Raw genomic sequence first — 19,225 nt, forward strand, 5'->3', positions numbered from 1 at the left:
AAATTTAATTATCTCTTTCAGGGTTATGTTGGACGTAATTTGCAGCACAGAATGTCAGCACTGTGTCCTTACTCCACAGCATTTTAGCACATTGTTTCCTTCTCAACAAGGAGTTTTTTTCAGGGGATGCAGGGAGGGCTGGGAGATGGGAACCCCCACACAGCAGCCAGGTGGACGCTGCTATTTCAGAGGCTGCTGCGGTGCTTTGCAAGAGAACAGCTGAAAAAGAATAAAACAGATAAAATGAAAGCTGATGGCACCTGGCAGCTTGCTGTGGATATTACACAAAGGTAGAAAAAATAGGGAGGTGTCAAAACTCGTGGTGTTTTCATCTCGCTTTGGGGATGCTGGTTACACAGCGAGGAAGGTGTTGCTGGCAGAGAGCGCTGGGAGGGAGCGGCGTGCGCTGTTGCCTTCCCGAAATGTGTTGAGGCTTTAATTAAGGAATGACTGCAATGTGTTTCCAGACCTTCCAGTGGAAAACATGAAATAAAACCTTGTCTTTCTTTTTTTTTTTTTTTTACCTGTGTTAATTGGCCAGGCTGAGGCTCCCAGGGTTCACCCAGGCCCAGAGCAGTACCTGGTTCTTGCCGCAGGGTCGCCGGCGGGAGAGGAGCTGTGGGCACGCCTGAGGTTTAGCACAGGCTGACATCCCGTTGAAATCTGTGGGATTAAAACCCTTGTTTCAATTTAAGCGCGGTGATAAATGAGGTGTTGAAAAGCATGGGTTTAAATATGCTCTTAAACCCATATTTCCTGGGAATCAGGAGGTACATCCATCAAACGCTTGCGGAGCTCAGGTGAGAAATGGCTCCTGGCTCACGCTGTTCCCAGCTCGTGCTGACACAATGTTTTCCATACACCGTGCCCTGCTGGTATCTGTGGATCTGGAGTTTCTACCTGAGCTGCTGAAATCACCTGTCACTGCGTGCCTTTGGTGCAGATGGAGCCGGGAAGGTATCACCCTGCATTAAATCAGCTTTTGATTAATGGTAGTCACTGCGTAGGCACTTGGATATGTCTGGGAATAAACTACCCCAATTTATGTCAAGACTTCGTTTTTACAGAGTGGATTGAACAGAGAAACTAAAAACCACAAGTCCCGCACTGGTGTTTCTGCTCCAGCCATCTGTAGAGACGCCCTTTTGTCCTGTTTGTTGGGGTTTTTTTTACCCTGAGAAAACCTGATGTAATTGTTTTCCTGTACACCCAGAGGTGATTTGTCAAAATCCCAACTGCTCCTTGGTAATTCAATATTTATGATGTCTTTATAAGGCCGGTCCCGCTCTGCTGACTCGGAGGCGAGGGGGAAAATACATTGCATAAATTAGGCTGCATGAAACACGAGCTCACAGCTCTGCCAGGGCACCTGGGCAGGGAGGACGTGAAGGCAGCAGTAATTGGGTGTCCAGCAGCATCTTCCTCAGCATCTTCCTCATCATCCCTGCCTGGCTTGTCCCGGCACACAGAAAATCCTGAGCCATCTCTGTGATCAAAGACCCGACCGAGTGCTCATCGTAGGGTTTCCTGGTTGAGTTTCTGTGTCTTCTCTAAGATGTTTCATGATGCAGCAGTTTGATAAAACCAGGCTGACACCGCCAACTGTCACATCTTGATCTTTTTTATCATTATTGAACTTTAGGTCGGGTTAATCTCTGCTTGTGACCTTTCAGAGAGCAAGCAAGGCAGAGCAGGACGGGTGGTTTATGTTATTGGATGTCACAGCACGTATGTGAAGATCTTGAAATGAGACATGATTGAACAGTCCAGATACTGGGGGTTGTATTTTGTTTTATTTTTAGGAACCAAAATTTCCAAAGTTTAGGAACCAAAATTTAACCAGAATTAAAGTTTTCCAAGCCAGTATCCTTTGTGGTGAAAGTTTTACTTGAAATTGAGAGGACACCAAAATCCCTGTTTTCCTTCAAGCCTTTTTTTTTTTATCCTGAAAAATAAATGTTTTGAGAGTTTCTGCTGAGCTCTGTTGCCAAGATCTCCATCAGCTCACAAAGCCCCTGTTTGCTCTTCTGTGAAGCAGTTTTGACAGTAATGGATGGGTAGTTTGCTTTATTTAATCCATCTCTGTAAAATTTTAGTGCTGAAAGCTATTGCGTAGTGTCCAGTGATAACGGTGCATCCTTGCAGCTTCTTATCAATCAGAGGGGGATTTTTTTCCCCCTTACAGAGTTTGGAGCATGGTTCCAGCACGGTGCCAGCTCCTGGAGCCTCTTTGGGGTCGGAGCATCCCTTGGGTGTGACGGCAGCGCTGCAGACCCCTCACCTGGTGTCCTTCCCTTGTCTCTGCAGGAAGGGGACTCCCTGGGGGCCATGGAGAAGCTCTGCCGGCAGCTCACGTACCACCTGAGCCCCCACTCGCAGTGGAGACGCCAGGGCATCATGAAGAGGAAGCCACAGTCCTGGTGAGTCGGTTTGGAAACCGCTGTCACCCTGGTGGGTCGCTGTCCCCAGCCTGGTCCTTGCGCCCTCAAGGCCACCACAGACTCAGGAGAGCAGGAAGGGGGATTTTCATGTTATTTTTAGCTGTGCTGTGCAAATGTGGGTGCTGGTGGGAGCTGCCTGCAGTGACGGGAGGAACGAATCCACCACGATTTGGGAAGTACCCAAAGCCCTTAAATGCTCCTGGAGGGAGCCAGGATGTCAAAACCTCCCAGCTTGCCACAACCAACAGAATCCTCTGTTGTCTCCAATCTCACCAGTGTTTCCCCCATTTGTGGTTGTGTTATCAGGTTGCTTCGTGCTGAACCAGAGGTGTTTTCCTCCTTTTCCATTTTCCTTTCCCCGTTGCATCCTGGTTTCCAGAAAGCAGCACAGTAGCACCCAGGGAGGGGGGAACAGGCTGGAAAACCTGAACCATCCATCCTCCAAACATCCCGTGCTGGGCATTGGAGAGCAGCAGACAAACTGCTCCAAGACATCCTAATTAGGTGGTAATTAATGTACAGGCACCATGAACACTGTGGCTTGCAGTGTGTTTACACAAAAGGAATTTTTTTATTAAAAATGGGGAGAAGATGACTCCGATCCCCTCCTCATCCAGGTCCTCAGCAAAGCATCCTGGATCCACAGAGCCAAGAAACCTGTAGATAAGGCTGAAGAGAATAGAAAGAACTCCTTGTTTTCTGTGATGTTATGCATTATATATTTACTATTTTTGTATAAGGAGGCAAGAAATAGAAAAGAAGCCACAATCTGGCAAAGTCAGGATTTGTATCCAAGTGCTGGCTCATGGTTCTGAGAGAGGTCTGGTTCCTGTTGTAGTAGATGCTGTTTGTAGCCATAGTGGAAACTAATCCGAAACTAATCCAGTGAGAAAACTGGGTCTGGAAAGACAAGAAGAGGGGAGGAACATGGACACAGGAGGAAAACAGACACAAGCAAATAAAAGATTGCCCGGCCTAATAGGATTAGGGCCATATATCCTGGAGATCTGGCTCAGCACCCGTACCCACTGCTGTCCTTAGGGACTCAAACGTGGAGAAACACCTCCATTTCATTAGCAGTGGGAACTGCTTTTGGTGTTGAGTGTGTTTAAGGTGTACTGGTGACTAAAATTTGCTCTTTCCAATAAAGCAGCAGAAAGGGAGGGAGCATGTTGGGGATGTGTCCCCCGGGCTGGGCTCAGCACACAGAGCTGGGTAATGACCCAGCAGCTCATTGCCCTCTGGAGTTTTTTTCTTGATTGGAATAGGAAATGCACACCCCTTGTCACCCCATCAGGGCATTATCAAAGTTATGGTGATGGGGCAGTGGGGAGCTCTCTGCAGCCCAAAACACAGGAAATTCTTGAAAATGAGAAAATTTAAGGCAGTGCTTTGTGCCACTCTGTCTTTAATTGCCAATCCCCGTCCTTAATCATCAGCTTGGAGCAGCTGTGGGAGCACATCCTCGTGCCAGAGATTTGCAGGGCTTTATCTGACAAGGCTGCTGGAGCACTTGCCTTTCCTTGGAGCAGCTGGGGAATAGCTGAGGTTTTTCACAGTTTTAACTGCAGGGATGAGATTTGGAGAGTAAATGAGGCCCTGAGCACATGGCAACGACCCCAGGGCTGTGAACATGGGACACAGTGGGAACATGGGACACTGGCTGCTGGCTCTGCCCAGGCCAGGGTTTGGAGGATGGGATTTGCCTGGGTTTCTGGTTTAGGTGCTCTGTGAGTTGAAGGCAACCCTTTACTGGAAGATGAGGTCAGCCTTTTGCTAAGGTCTAAATGCCACGATGTAGAGGTTATAAGGAGACTAGAGAGAGCATCTGTCTTGTCTGTGCTGGAGCAGTCACTGCTTTATTCATGTGCTGGCAGTTCCCCTGCCAGGAATGCCCCTGATCTCTGTGTAAGTTGATTCCTTGCACAGCAGGTATTTCCCCAGAGTCCCCACTCTGGGTTTGCCAGTGCCTTGAGATGCTTCCAAGGGAGTAATGGGGTCCTATTCCCAGGTGTTGGTGTCGCCTTGGCTCAGCCCTGCTGTCAAATGTTTCAGGAACTTCCAAATATTAAGTTTCCACACTTTTTTGTGTGTCTGTTGGCCATCCACACCCCATCAGTGCTCTGCCCTGAGGCTGCTCCTCCTGCCATTCCCAGCTCCAGCTGGGAAAAACAGGACAGGGGCTGCTGCAGAAGAGATGATGGTTTTTCCTTTCCCTCCCCTCCTTCTTCCTGCAGCACCGACCTTGTAACATCCCTGGGCTGCACCTGTGAATAACACTTTCTTAAGCCATTTCTCCTTTTTCTTTGCTCTTTCTTAGTTCTTTCTTTTAATTTTCTCTCCTTCTTGTTGGAGAGGAAGTCTTCTGACAACCTTGGGGTTAGAAAGGGACAATTTAGAGTCACCCCCTGTCCTGTGTTGTGACTTCCCTGGAGGATGCACCCACAGGAAGCTCAATATTTGGATGTGGAAACCTGGTCCCTCATCTCCTGCACAGTGATTCTGGTCCTTGTCATGAATGTTTTGGCTTTGTCCCTGGCTCCCTGCTGATAATATGAATTAGGGATTGCTAAAGGATAACAGCAGGGGCAGTGGAACCCATCATGGAGAACTCCCAGTCCAGAGCTGCAGAGTTCCTGGAGAATGCTTTGTTGATTAGGAATCTATGTCTCAGTGATACCTTGTGCTCCTGGGTCCCATCTGCAGAGGCACAGTCATTACTGCACTGCCTCCTGACAAGCCCAAACACACACATCATCCTCTGTGGCGGGGCTTTATTAGAAGGCATCATTTCTGTGAGCTCACGGCTGTGTTCCACAATCCCCTGTCCCCTGCAGCTGGGCTGGAAGTGCTGGAACTGTTTGGGAAAGAACTGAATTTTAATTATCCCTACAATCAGAAATGGTGGGAGTGCATTTGTAGGAGATGGGTGCATTAGTGCAGTGCTGATCCCTCCCTTTGATCCAAAGTTGTGGGATCAAGGGGGTCTCAGACACAGTGGGATGCTGAAGGGGCGGTGGCTTCTGGATGTCATTCTATTGCCACCTCCTTGGATGCACAGAGTCAAATTTTTAGTGGGATAGCATTCCTTCTTCACTGAGTGCCTGTTGGCATTTCCACTGGGCAGTGGGAGACGCAGCCAGCAGCAGAGGGGTGGATCAGTCCCTCCTGGACCAGCTCCTGGGACCCCCTGGTACCTTTGCTGAGGTCTTGCTGGCGTGGTGAGTGAGAGCCCTGCACAGCTCAGCTGAGTGCTGAGCAAAGCCCAACAGCCGTAATTAATCTCACCAGAAATATGGCAAAATAATTACAAGGGAAAATTGCTTTTCTTTATTCCACAACTGCCATATCCATTACAGGTGATAATGGGAAGCAGAGTAGCTGGAGGAGGAGGATGGGGACGGATGATAGCGGGGACTGGAGCTGATTTTGCAGTCAGTCAGTCGTGCTGTGGTCAGGCAGCCTGCTGTGCAGGCAGAGGGGGAGGCTCGTGCTTCCCAGTTCCATCTCATCCCAGGCATCACGTCCAGCCTGTGTGTGCACAGACAGAGCTAAATGGAGGGAGACGCTCTCAGCCTTGGCTGCCCTGCTCTGCTGTGTTGCCTGGCACCAGAGCACCCAAACCTGTGCCAAATGACCTTGCTTTTTTTGCATATTATAAATCTGTCTGGCTCTCCCTTGCTGTCTCTGTGCCTCCCTCTGAATTGCATGCATTAAACATCCAGGATGAGAGGATAGCCAATAGCAGGAGGATGAAGCCAGCCTGTAAAAGTAATTTGTATGTCCCTGGCTCTGCCTAGGGCCACGATTACAGTCCAGTGTTTAACTAGCAAGTGTTGAATTGGATCCTGGAATCTCCCTGCTCCTCCTGCTGCCAAGTGCTCACTTCAGCATCACAAAAGCAAAACTGGGAATCAAAGCTCCACGTGCCTGTAATTGCTTTGGAGAACAGGCTGGATGCTCTGTGGGGAGGGAGGAGGTGTTTCCCTGGGGCTTTGCCATGTCTTTCCTATCCCTTTGGGATATCCCATTACTGTTCCTGTTCTGTGTTGCTGCTGTGTCCAGGAGAGATAAAAGGAGCCAGGGATGCAGCAGGGAGGATCCTGCCAGGGATGCAGCAGGGAGGATGGAGCAGTGGTGCCTTCCCCACTGGGCTGAGCAGTGAGCACCAACTGAAGGAAGATTGATAATTCATATCATAACTCCAAATCTAGCCCCATTTTGCATCAGGTAAAACCCACAGTTCCTGTTGGTGCCACTGGAGCACGAAGCATGGAAGGATTTAGGGTGAAGCAGCTCAGTTTGAGCACTGTTATTAAATGGGGTGAATCTGGACCCAAATTTGTGGATTTTCCAACTCTGTTGTTGCTCTGCAATAAGCAGACAACCCCCTAAAAAGATTTTGTAGGTGGCTTTACTTAGCTCCAGCCAACTCTCTTCTCATTACCACTTGTCCTTTCTGCTGATGGCAGGGCCAGCCTGGGGTTCTCCTTTACACCTGGGAGTCAGCCTGAACTCCCCTTGGCTCTCTTAAGACTCTCTGAGGTGAAATAGTTAGAAATCAATTTGAAAGTACCTGGCTAAAAGTGCAAATAGTTTGGGACACCTTTTGGTAATCAGGAGGCTCCGTCAGGCTGTGGTAGATTTTAATCCCTGGTTACCCGTGGGTTGAATGTTCTCCATTGCATTTGGCATCCAGGTAGAGAGACCTGTTAAAACAGAAGAGAAGGGTGTTTTGATTTAGTGACGAACTTGTGGAGGCTGAGCAGCCTTATTTTGTTGGTAGGAATGATCTTTTAACATCCCACTCCTAACTTCATCAGGGGCACAAAACACTTCTGTCCTGGGGGAATGCTGGGTGCTGGTTTTTTCATACTTGCTCGCAGTGCCTGCTTGAATTCCTTTATAAGGCAAAAAAAAAAAAAAAAAAGGGAGTTTTCAAGGGAGAAGCCCTTTTGAAAACAGAAAGAGAACGTTTGTGGATGGAAATCCTCCGCTGCTGCCGGCAGCTTGTGGGCGAGCGATAGGAGAAGTTGTAGCTCCTGCAACAAACGGTCCCTTCAGAGCATCCGACACAAATCCGCTGTCGGTGGGAGGAGGCTGGAGCAGGAATTATGCAGTGTCTCCTCTTCATTAGAATCCCTCTGTGTGTCTGTGTGTGCACAGCAGGCTGCTGGTCACTGCTGCAGGAGGGCAGAGGATTTGTGATCCAAAGCCTTTGGGACGCGCGCGTGGGCGATCCCTGCTCTCTGTGTCCGTGGGACGTTGTTGTGCCCTGTGTTACATGACTGTCCCAGAGAGCAGAGGGGAGACAACAGCAAAGTGCTTTACAGGACATGGAGAAAATGCCACAAACCCCAGAATGAGTTATTGGCTGGTGCTGTGTTTTCAGGGGGTGTTCTAAATCGCTCTACCTTTTACAGTGGAAAACAGGCAATTTCCAAACATTTCCAGCACAGCCTGAGGCTTCGTGCATGTGGAGAAAAGCAAAGTTCTGATTCTTGGTGGTTCTTTGGGCTGCCTGGGGTTGGGAACTAAGGCCTCATCAGTGGGATGCTGGGCTCTGGCTTACAGGTGGGTCCTGCATCCCACAGGAGGAGGTGGGTGAGGCACAGAAGTGCTCCTGGCCGTGGTGGATCTTCTGACCTTTACTGGGTTGTATCACAACAACCAAGGTCTGCAGCCTCGTGGTCACTGAGTCCATGAATCCTTGTGCTGCCATCCTCCTCAGGAGCTAAATACCTGCTTCGGTGGCTGTGATTTGGTGATGGTTCAAAAAGATGGTTCACCCCCAGGGCAGGACAGCCTGTGGCCCTCTGCACCCTGTGGCTGCCAGTGTTTGTCCTTGTCCTTGCCCAGGCGTGTTGTCACCAAGCTCCAGCCACCTGTGGCTGTGACACAGAGCTTGGAGTGTCTCTGACACGATGATTGCAGTGAGGATGCAGGAGGGAAGCAATTCATTCCCAGGGTGGGCACTAAATACCAACTGCTGCCTGCCTGTGCCTGGAGGCTGTTATTAAGAGCTGTGCTGGGGTGAAGCAGAGCCTCCCCCTCTGTGTACCCTGCAGCATAGAAACACTGTGGTTATTCACTATGTTATTTCTGTTAATTGCCCTAAGAGTACAGGAGAGGCCACCTCCAAGCACGTCCTACCCTGCTCTTGTGGCTGAGGTTTGGAAATTAGAATTTATTCTCAGTGTATTGTTGTGGTTCAGTGCTCAAATCCCAGCCTGGCCGAGGCAGACCAGGTTTTCCTCTGGAAATATTGAATGGCCACCAAAAGTGTCTTGCAAGGTGTCTGATGTCTGGTTGTCCCTTGTCACCAGGGCCATGCAGGAGGGAGTCCCAGGGCAGCAGGTCCTGCAGAGCCATTTGATGCAAAGGGGTGTCCCTGCCTGAGCAGGGCTAACTGGGAATGGGGAGGGTTAACCACGGGCACTGAGTAATCCTCCACTAATAGATGATGACTTCATGTGATGGGAAGACCTGGAGTGACCCAGAAGTCAGAAGGGAGCTAAGATTTTGGGAGAGAGAGTGGAAAATGAGGGGAGGATGAGCAGGACAAAAGAAACCTCCCCCTTGGCTGCTGTCAGAGATGTTCTGAGTGATTTTGCAGCTTGAGGCCGTGTCCTGTGTGCCCCAGCATGGCTGTGGTCAGGGTTGCCACTGGCATCAGCTGGCTCGTGGTGCATCCTGCCTATCTCATGTGTTTGCTTGGCCTCTTCTGAGGCATCAAACTCAGACTTATAAAGCACTTTGTTCAGCCTTATTCCTGAGTTATTAATGCCAGCAATAGCAGGGTGGGGTGTGGTGTTCCCTCTGTGTCAGAGGGTGCTCGGCCCCCATGGAGCAAATCCCAGTTGTGCCCACGGGCAGCACTGGCATCACGCAGGGCTGAGGATGCCTGGCACCTACAGCAGCTCCTTTGGGAGATACCTTTGGTTTGGTCTGGTTCACGCTGAGCCAGCATGCATAAACCTGGGATATTTTCTCTCCTTTGGCAGAAATGTTTGGAAACTTGCGGTCCTGAAGAGCGGTGGGGGCTGGTTCCAGCAGCGCTGTGGGATCCAGCTCTTTGCCAAGCAAACAAGCAGGTTTGCTGGGGTTCAAGGCATGCACCATGGCCAAACAAAAAAGGAAAAAAAAAGAAACCTTTAGAGGTACCAGCAAGGAGCTGGGAGAAATATTTGGATGTGGATAATTCTACAGTTCATATCTGAGGAGTGCACTTTTCATCATCTCTGTCCTTCTCACCTCAGTCTCCTCCATGGCCATGGGGCATTTCCTCCATCTGCCAGTCTGGGACTCTTTGGACTTTTTATAGTGACTCAAGATGTGACTTTCTATTTCTTTTATAGCTGGGATTGGAACAACCATGATTTGACCTGTCACTTGTTCAGTTCTCAGTGCTCCCCCACATGATGCTGCTTCTGGGCTCCCGCCTCTTGAATTTATTCCCTTTGGCACATGCATGGCTGGAAGCACAGTGCCTTCTGTAGTTTTGCTCTCTGATGGTCTGTGTGACTTCAGAACTGCCTGGTCAGGAGCTCCTTTGTTTGTGGAAAGTCCATTTTCCAAGATAGCTGAACTGGAGCAACCTTTTGGGGGCTGGTCCTTTGCACACACCAAAGTACCTGGCCAGGATGTTTTGCTCCATGCTGGCACCCCAACAGAAGGGTTTGAATGAGTGTGGTGGAGAGGTTAAGCCTGGGGTTAAATATGCCTAAATTGCTTCACAAAAATGAGGGACATGCTGGTGAGCTGCTGTGGCTGTGCCCTGGCCCTGCGTGGTGCTGGGCAGCTGCCCCGTCCACACTGGCTCCAGCCTGGCTGTTGGAGCCAGTTTATCCCTGGGAAATCCCAACCCTTTGAAGCTACCCTGCCAAGATGCAGCTCTCTGCAGCCAGGCAGGCATCACAGCACTCACTCACTTCTTGCTGTGTAGAAAATCTGTTGAATCTCTTCTCAAAAAATGCTGCTTAACGTGAAAACGTCCCATCCGGCGGGTCCAGCGTTTTGTGACTGTGCAAAAAACGTTTTGTCCTCGTCACACATATGGTGTGTGACGTTGGAGGGGAGAGGATGATCAGGCCAGCAATCATCCACCACAGGTCAACAGCACAGGCTAAGCCACGTGGGAGGAAGGGAAGGATTTCATCCGTTTGGAGATGGATGTCTCCTGATGAGACAGGAATTGGAAAAAAAAAAAAAAAGCTATGCCATTTTAAAGTCAATAATGTACAGCACTAAGAGGCTTTTGCATTAAATAATGCTCTTTTAAGGCTAGTGGGGTATAAATACCAGGGTGTCAGGTTGTTCCTGGTGTGCACTTTATCCCTGAATCAGTGTGTGTGCATCAGACGGGGCGGGATGGACCCAGTGGTGCAGGGAGGATGCCCTGAGCTGCTCCTGGCTTTGCCTTGAGCTGCTCCTGGCTTTGCCCAGCTGAGCAGCCCTGAGTGTGCCATTGTTACAGCAAAGCTTCCACAGCAGCAAGTAGCAGGCTGGAAACAAACAGAAGGAATTCCTTTTTCACTCAGCTCTCCTTGTTGAATGATGTTAAAGGGCCCAAAAGCACAGAGAATCCAGGACAGAATATTAAGCACTCTAGTTCAGACTCAAGAAGGCTCCAAACACGGGAAGCTCGGAGGGTTTGCCAGGGAGGAGTAACTGAATAAAGCTCTGGATCCTTTACCCAAATATTGACTAACATCCAGACATTAACTGACATCCAGACACAGGATCTGGGCTTCTTAGCCTTTGCTGTGACTGAGGATGGTTATTCCTTTGCATTGATGTTTATCACTATCCCAGCATTAGTGCAGTGAGGAGGTGAGATTTTTCCAGAGTCTGCAGGGTCCTACCATTCCCTAAGAACTACAGAGGCTCCCTCCAGCCTGTAATTCACCTGATGCATCCTGCCCTTCTGCCTTGAGTTTTCTGCCTACTTCTGACTCCATCGGGGTGACCTGTCTCTGCTTGCCTGAGGGCTCTGGGGAGCCCTGAGCAGTTAAAGGGCATCCTCAGAGGAAATCCGTACTGAGAGTGACCTGAGACAGGATCCAGCCTTGGAGAAAAAGCCATTTAGATGTTCTGCAGAGGGCAGAAGTGCTCTGATGTCGACTGAGCCAGGGGTGTCCCCTGCCAGGGTCCCTTGACATGTCAACACACATCAATCTGCCCTGGCTGGCAGGGTGGTCTGTCTTTCCCGAGAGGCTTGGAAGGAAATGCAACATTTCTTGCTGAATTTAAAGAGTCAGAGTCACTGGAATGACCTTTGGCATGATGAAAACAGGACTAAACAGCGAACAAATAAAGTGCCTGTTGTGGAGGGAAAGGTGAAATGCTGCAAATCCAGGGGAGCAAATATTTGTGAGGGCTGTGGCTAAGAAATAATTCTGCAACATGCTGTTTGTGGCAATTGAAGAAGCTACCACCCTACAATCATAGAATCATTAAGGTTGGAAGAGCCTCCTGCGTCCAACCCTTGGTGTAACTGCCAGGTCCACCACTAAACCATGTCCCCAAGGGCCACTTCTACATGCCTTTTAAATACTTCCAGGGATATCTTTAAATAACTCCAGGGAGTTTGCTTATTGCTGATATTGAGGGGAAATTCAATTTCTCCTGTGCCTGTTGGAGCAAGAGCTGTGGGATCTGCTCCACTGGGAAGCCTGGGCATTTTGCACACCCCAAAGCACACCAAGCAGAGAGGGTAAGCAGGTGGTGAAATCACTCATTTTGTTCTTCATTGCTGCTGAGAGTCATTTGGGCATGAGATTGGCAAGTTTGGGATGGAAATTTTTGCTGAATATTGCAGCAGCATCTGGAAGGTGGGACTGATGGCTGGGCAGGATCATCCTCTGTGCAGCTGAAGGGGAATTGCTGGTGAGCTGGGATGGATGGGATCACACAGCTGAGTTTTGCTGGGGGAGAAGTTATTCCTGGGGATTCCTGACAGCTCCCTGATCATGGAGAGGCTGCAGCTGCTTCTCATGTGCCAGCCCAGCCCCATCACACCTTGCTCAGTCAGGAGCTGGTGTTAGCAAAGACCTACTTTTTAAGCTGCTGGAGCTAAACCGTAAATAATGCATGGATTTTGAAATGCCACCCGGGTAGGTGCTACAGGGCAAGCTGTCACCTTGGAAGAGGCTTAAGGTTTTCCACTGACTCAGTCTGTAAAATGAGCCCTTACCCTGTTTGTTGCCCTCCACAAGTTGTCTGTGTTGCTCCAGAACTTAAAGCAATTAACCCAAACTGTGCAGTACCACTTCTCGCCCCACAATGATGAATATCCACCCCGACAAACGCTTGAATTGCCTTTGCTGTTCCCTCGTTGAGCAAATGAACTGACAGCCAGAAGTACTAGAAAATGATTTAAAGTAGAAAAATCCTGAGGCTGGGATGAGATGATTTACAGCAGCAGGACATCCCTTCCCACTGACTCGCTTCTCTGAGCTTGCTCACGTTCTTGCTGAAGCCTTAAAAGCTTCAGGTGATCACAGGCACCACCTGTGATTTAAAAACCTCGATTTCAAGCCACCCTCCTCTCCCCTCCTGCAACTGAACTAAGGAATAACCTGGTAGTCTTCCTCCCCTCAGAGGGAACATCCATCCTGCTGGCATCACTCCCCTCCCACCTCCTTGCACTTAGGTGCTTGTGCTCCCTTAAGTATGTTTTTAAGTCCTGTGCCTGATTAAAAAAGGCCTTTGACTGTGAAAAGTGTGGGGGTTGCAATTTTTTTTTTTTTTTTTTAATAATTACTCCTCTGCTTCTGGGCAGAGTGGAAATTAGATTTTCTATTGACACATGGCAGGGATTATTTAAACCAATCCTCACAACTTGGGCTGCGGAGCGGGGAATCGAGTAGTAGAAATTGTTATTAAACGAGGGAATCAGCTGGTGAGATAATTAATCTCCACACTCGCTTCTTCCCTGCACTGGTAGTCCTCCAAACACGCCGTGGTTATTTGTCTTGTCTAAAAGGAGCTGCCTGGCTCCTTTTTTAGGTGGTGAGGGGCAATTTGGTCCCTTGCCTGGAGCCTGGATGCTGCTCCTGCCCTGGGCTCCTGCCACCGTGGAGGACAGGCATTGCTCCCCAGCAGTGGTGCCCATCTAATTACCAGCCAGCCCAGCGTGCCTGTCACCCCTGGCTGTATTTCCCAATTAAGAAAATCAAGCTTTATGATGAAGCTTTGATAGAAGCTCTTTAAACTGTTTTTCCCCAAGCCCTTTCACGCGGTGCATCGTTAGCGATGGCGAACGAAGGTGTTCAGTGAGCTCATCCAGCACTTGGACTCGGGGCTCCAACTCGCTGTCGGGGTGAGTTTCCACCTCCCACGCCTGCTGCTGCTCTCTTTGAGTGAAAACAATGCTGTAAAATAATTCTGCAAACGGGGATGGTGAAGGGAGCACTGGAGGCGCTGCTGCTCCTTGTGCTCCGGGAAGGAGAAGGGCTGGATTGAGGTTTTCAGCCAGCAGGGATGGAGCTTTCCTGGCATGGGCTCCTGCCTCTCCAGCCCAGCCCTGACTGCTCATATCCAGGCATTTCTATCTGTCCCATGGGAGCCAGGCCCTGAGGTCTGCCCTCACCCCATGGGTGACCCAGACACAGACTTGGCTCATCCCCTTCCAGTCTGACACTTCAGCATTGGACGTGGGGTCCTCCCTTGGCTCACGGGTGATGTGGTGGAGAAAAAACCCCCCTTTGGCCACTGGCTGAGCATCCCACCAGCACAGAAGGATGCTTTGCATCTCAAAAGGGGCTGGTTGGCACCTCCAAGAAAAAAAGAGACCAAACTGCAGAGTGCAGACCCTGCCCACGTTCAGTTCCCAGCTTTGGCTGTCACAGGTCTTGCCAACTCATGGCAGCCTGTGTTTTGACACGTCCCAGTCCCTGAGAAATGAGGCATTCGGCCCCAAGACTGCTTTCTTTTGTCTAGCACTGTGTAGCCCAGGGTGGCAATATGCTCTTCCAGGTGTTTCACTCTCCCCCTGTCCAGGGTTGGCTGGGGAGCTGGGTTGGTTTTTTGGGGGGGAAGAAGCTACCCTTGTGGGCTGCTCTCCCTGTGTGCTCAGTCTCTTGTGAAGGTCACTTCTCACCGTGCTGCTGGGGGTGAGGATTATTCCTCAACAGCATCTTGGCTGGGAGAAATGCCCACCTGGAGTTGAGTCCTCTCCTGCATTCCCTGGTTTAATCAGCTCTGGGTCATGCTGGTCACTGAGTGCTCAGTTGGGGCTCATTATTCCAAAGATGATGAGTTGGAGATTTGGGGAAGGGGGGGGAAAATACGTGTGTGTTTACATAATATGGATAAATTAGTTACCTTGGGAAGATTTGTTGTTGGGCTGATCTTTCCAGCATCATTCCCCCTGAACAGCCAGCTTGGAGGAGCACAGTGACCTGACAAAACCTCATCACTGATGGGTGCAGAAAACAGAGAAAAGGGCAAAATGTTTGCGTTTGGAAAGCTGAGGGAGAGAGGTGGTTGGGTTGTAGTCTGATACATCTGATAACAGGGCCTGTGTTGTAGCAGAAAAGCTAAACAGCCAGTCAGGGAACACTCAGGGAAGGTTTCTGTGGTTTTCCTGCTTGTCCGGCGGAATTTGCCGTGCCGTGGGGACGGGGGGAGCTGGGCAGTGCTGGTGTTTTGCTGCAAAGGGCAGCGTATCACATTCCTTCTCTGTTCTGCCCACTGAAAAGGCGTCTTGGCAGCCAGCTCCACCTCTTAGCTCTGTTTTCATCTTTAGGGGGGAGCTGAACGCTGAAATCTCCAACATCAGCGAGGAAATAACCTGCCAAAAGCAATGAAGTGCTGGGGGAAGAGGAGGTTTTCTTTGGGCAGTTAAAGCTGTTCCCTGTTGCCTGTTTTCCTTTGTTTGGCTTTGCAGCCCCAGAAATGGCCATGGCTGCTTTCTGCTGATCCTGCACTCGGGGAAGGGGCTGCTAAAATGAAATAACTTCGGGAGAGGGAGCAAAACTGCTCAAGGAACTGTGCCCAGCAGGAAAAGGAACCCACGGGATGCCAATAAGTCAGGTTCTACCCCTGCTCCAGTGGGCAACTTTTTGCTGTACTTACAGAGGAGGAGCACTATTAAATCTTCTCACTGGAACAGAATATGAAAAACCTACAAAAAATATCCCTTTTTTCTTTTGAAGACACGAGCAGGGAACTAGCAGTGGGTCAGGTTGTATCCTGTTATTCCTCATTTGATGAAAGCTGAGGTTACAATGGTCGCTCTGTTCTGCTGGGTTGAGTGGGACCCATTATTTACATTAATGTAAAGCAGATGCATCCCTGGTGCAGGGAGGGCTCGAGGAAGGAGCCACACACTGGTCAGGTCTCATTAGCTTAACCCAGGGATCTCATCCCTCTGTGAGTATCCTGTGCCCCTGAGGGGAAGCAGGACAGCGACAGGACAAGGGCTTTCTTGGCCGATGTAACATCTGTTCATTGAAAATAATGCAAAACAGGACTTTTTTGGCTCGATAGATGTGCAAATTATGATCAAAACTGATAGCAAGGCCAAACATTAGATGAAAGGTTCTTGGCTGCCTCAATTTGCCTGTCTCCTCTTCATTTGGCAACTGGTTACTCCTGCAAGTGAGACCTTCTCGACATGTAGCTCCCCCAGCACAAGTTCCTGGGTGTCCTGTGCTCTGTCACTGAGAGCTGGGGGGAGGTCCTGAGCCCCCAGATGTGGTTGGAGGACACCAACCCCATGGCTAGGGACAACTGCAGGTCTGTCCATCCTCCACCCTGGATGGGGAAGTGATACGTGTCCCCCCCAAAAAACCAGCTGTCTGAAATGTGTCCGGGGTCAGGCTGGAGCAGGAGGTGGTGGCTTCCCTTTGTTCCACCTCTGTGTGTGTGTCAGGACCCATGCTGAGCTTCAGACCCTCACTTTGGACACCAGAGGTGTTGGGATGGCAGTGGGAAAGGCAGGGGTTTGGCATGGAAGGAAGATAAGCCAAGGATCAGGAGGGGAAGGGGAAAAAGAGGGAGGTGATACCAGCTCCTGGCTCTGGAGAAAAGCTCTTCCCAAACAGGGTGAGGGACAAACAGGGACCCTGGGAGCCAGGCTGGCGGCTGCCTCTCGTGCTCTGGCTCTCATCAGAGCAGCACAGGCAATAGGGGACCTCAGCCTGCCTAAACTCTTCCAAATGTGATCTGTGCTCCAATAAAATAAACAGTTTAGGGAAAGCGAAGCCCCAGGCACACACTTTGGCAGCTGATCACTCCCTAATTGCAGGAAGAGAGTTGGGAGACGGGGTTTTTTTTATTTCTTTGGGCTGGTTTCTGATGAGAAAACTGGGCTGGAGGATCAGAGTTGAAACTTCTGTCCCCTCATCCCCCCACCCCCAAAAATCCCGTTTTCTTCCCCTTTGTATTAATGGAATTCAACTTATTTCAAGGAACAGGAAACACAAACAGCCCCTACAAAGCGTGAACCTCAAACCTTCGGCGAGAGCCTGTTCAGTTGGGTATGTGGAGTTCTCTGCAAACTTTTCCTGGGCTTTTTTTTGTTGTTGTTGTTGTTGTTTGATGGCACCAGGGGCAGGTTTGAGGGCTGGGAGAAGATTTTGGTGGGCAGAAGTAAACTGGAGCCTGACTGTGTGTGTTTCCACCACCCAAAAGCTCCCGGGGCTCCAGAGCAGGATGGAGATAATTAACAACAGCCCCTTTCATCTGCAAATAGACTCAGCGTGTCAAAACTCATTTTTCTCTAAAATCTGTGGTCAGGGGGACAGAGCAGGAGCAGCCACATGCCCCAACCCCACACTGGGGTCACATCCCGCCTGTTTCAGGGTCATTCCTTGCAAAAATAGGACAAAGCAGTAAAAAAGCCAAGGGAGGGGTGAAATTAAGGATTTCAGGGAACCATCCATCCTGCTTTTGCAGAAGGGGCTGGAGCCCCAGCCAGCACTGCCTTGTCATTCTCAATCCATCCCTGTGGATCTCCCATCCCTCACCACCTCAGCCCCTTCCTCTTGCCCCCTCCCACCCTTTTCTTTTTCCTCCTCTTCCTTTCAACTCACTGGTTGTTTTAAACGTCCTGGCAGCAAATTGTAATGTTTTTATGAGCAATTTACTGGTGATTTCTCTTCCTGTGGCCCCTTTCCTTTGGCCACTGAGGACTGCAATTCGATTCAAAGGTCCTTTTCCCAAGCAACCCAGAGCACATCAGCTTCCTATCTCCCTAGTGGGAAGTTGCTCATGTAAATCCACAGTGACTTGGGTATTTTTGTAGCTACTCAATCATAAAAGTCCCTTTCCAAGAGTCCTTTCAGCTTTTCTTTTATTTTCTCCTGTGTTAGAATTTAAACAAAATGTTGTTTGTTTTATTGCAAACTATCGTTTATTACAATGCAGACTTGAACAAATTCTTATTTTGGGCCAATTCTCTTCCAGGGGGTCATTTACAGAAGCAACAAGCCCGACATGTTTTCCTTTGAATTCTTGATTGTTTTTCTGTTGGCACTTGTGCAAATTGCCTTTTCTGCAAATGCAGGTTATTAATGGGGCGTCAGCTGCAGTTTCTTATTACGCTGGAGTAGAATTTGTTGAAAATACTCCAGCACAGTTTCTCTTTAGGGAAACGCAGGCTTGAGAGCAAAATTTGTCATACAAGGGGTGATACAAATACATTTTATTTTGAGGAGGACGAGGATAGAAAAATGGAGTACTCCAGCAGCAGTATATTTACATTTCTTTTTTGCAGTAAGTTAAATAGAGTTATAATTATAGCAAAGCACTTTGATGGATCCCAAGTGCTTATTTTTAGAATTTTGTTTAGCAGGAAATTAAAAACAAGTTGGGGGGGGGGGAAATCCCCATTCCTGTAACAAAGAAATGGTGGTTCTCAAACAGAGCAGGAGACTGTCACTTCACTCCGTGTCTGAATCCAGGCTCCTCCGGACCATGACAAGGAACTGGATGTGCCTCATGCAAATGAGAGCAGTTCTGCTGCTTAATTGCCCCTGCTGGAGATATTTATCAAGTTGCTTCTCCTGATAGCAGTGCTTCATTTTCCAAGAAGCTTGTTGCTTTTAAAGGTTTAATTAGGTCCTTTTACTAAATACCACAGAGGTTGTGACGCAGCAGCTGAGACGGGGGAGAGCTGCAGGGGAGGGTGGGCTGATGGTGGGGCTTGGCTTGGGGGGCATTTCCAAGGAATCATTGAATCATTGAGGCTGGAAAAGACCTCTAAGATCAGCGAGTCCAACCATTAACCCAGCACTGCCAAGCCCCCCCCAAACCACTCTCTGTGGGGTGACACTGTTGGATGACACTGCTCTGTGGGGTGACACTGCTCTCTTGGGTGACACTGTTGGGTGACACTGCTTCATGAGGTGACACTGCTCTCTGGTGGTTGGCTCTTCATCAGATGGGTGGAGGTGAAGGAGTTGAGGCTGGTGGAAAAGGTCAAAACTCATTCAGGGCTAAAAATCACTTCTTGATATTTGTATCATGAGCTTTTAGAATTTTACGCGGAGGCATCGCCCCATGAAGTAATGGGGGTTGGAAAAAGATGATCTTTAAGGTCCCCTCCAACCCAAACTGTTTGGTGATCCTATGAATTTAGTAAAGGAGTATAAATCACAGCTGCTTGGCTTTTATCATTATGATGGGAAGGATTTATTGATCAAGATCTTTCTGATACCATCAATCCTTCCCCTACCACCCCATGGCCAAAGCCACGAGACCTGTGTCAGTTCTCCTGGTGCACAGGATGCTCTTGGATGCCCAGAATTTACCCTTCCCATCAAATACCCCGTGCA

The 19,225-nt window shown here is 49.3% G+C and overlaps 1 protein-coding gene across 2 annotated transcripts in view; it reads left to right on the plus strand.

The window, feature by feature from the left end:
• LRRC75A (leucine rich repeat containing 75A) overlaps positions 1–19,225 on the plus strand; it is a 70,504-nt gene that overhangs the window by 42,064 nt on the left and 9,215 nt on the right. For both annotated transcript variants that reach the window (XM_029961389.1, XM_029961388.1), the window contains exon 3: positions 2,308–2,420. In XM_029961389.1, coding sequence (XP_029817249.1) covers positions 2,308–2,420 — 113 coding nt within the window. The remainder of the gene's footprint in view (positions 1–2,307; positions 2,421–19,225) is intronic.

Source organism: Manacus vitellinus, unplaced genomic scaffold, assembly GCF_001715985.3.
Source record: "Manacus vitellinus isolate BGI_N305 unplaced genomic scaffold, ASM171598v3 scaffold_32_pilon, whole genome shotgun sequence".
Classification (NCBI taxonomy): domain Eukaryota; kingdom Metazoa; phylum Chordata; class Aves; order Passeriformes; family Pipridae; genus Manacus; species Manacus vitellinus.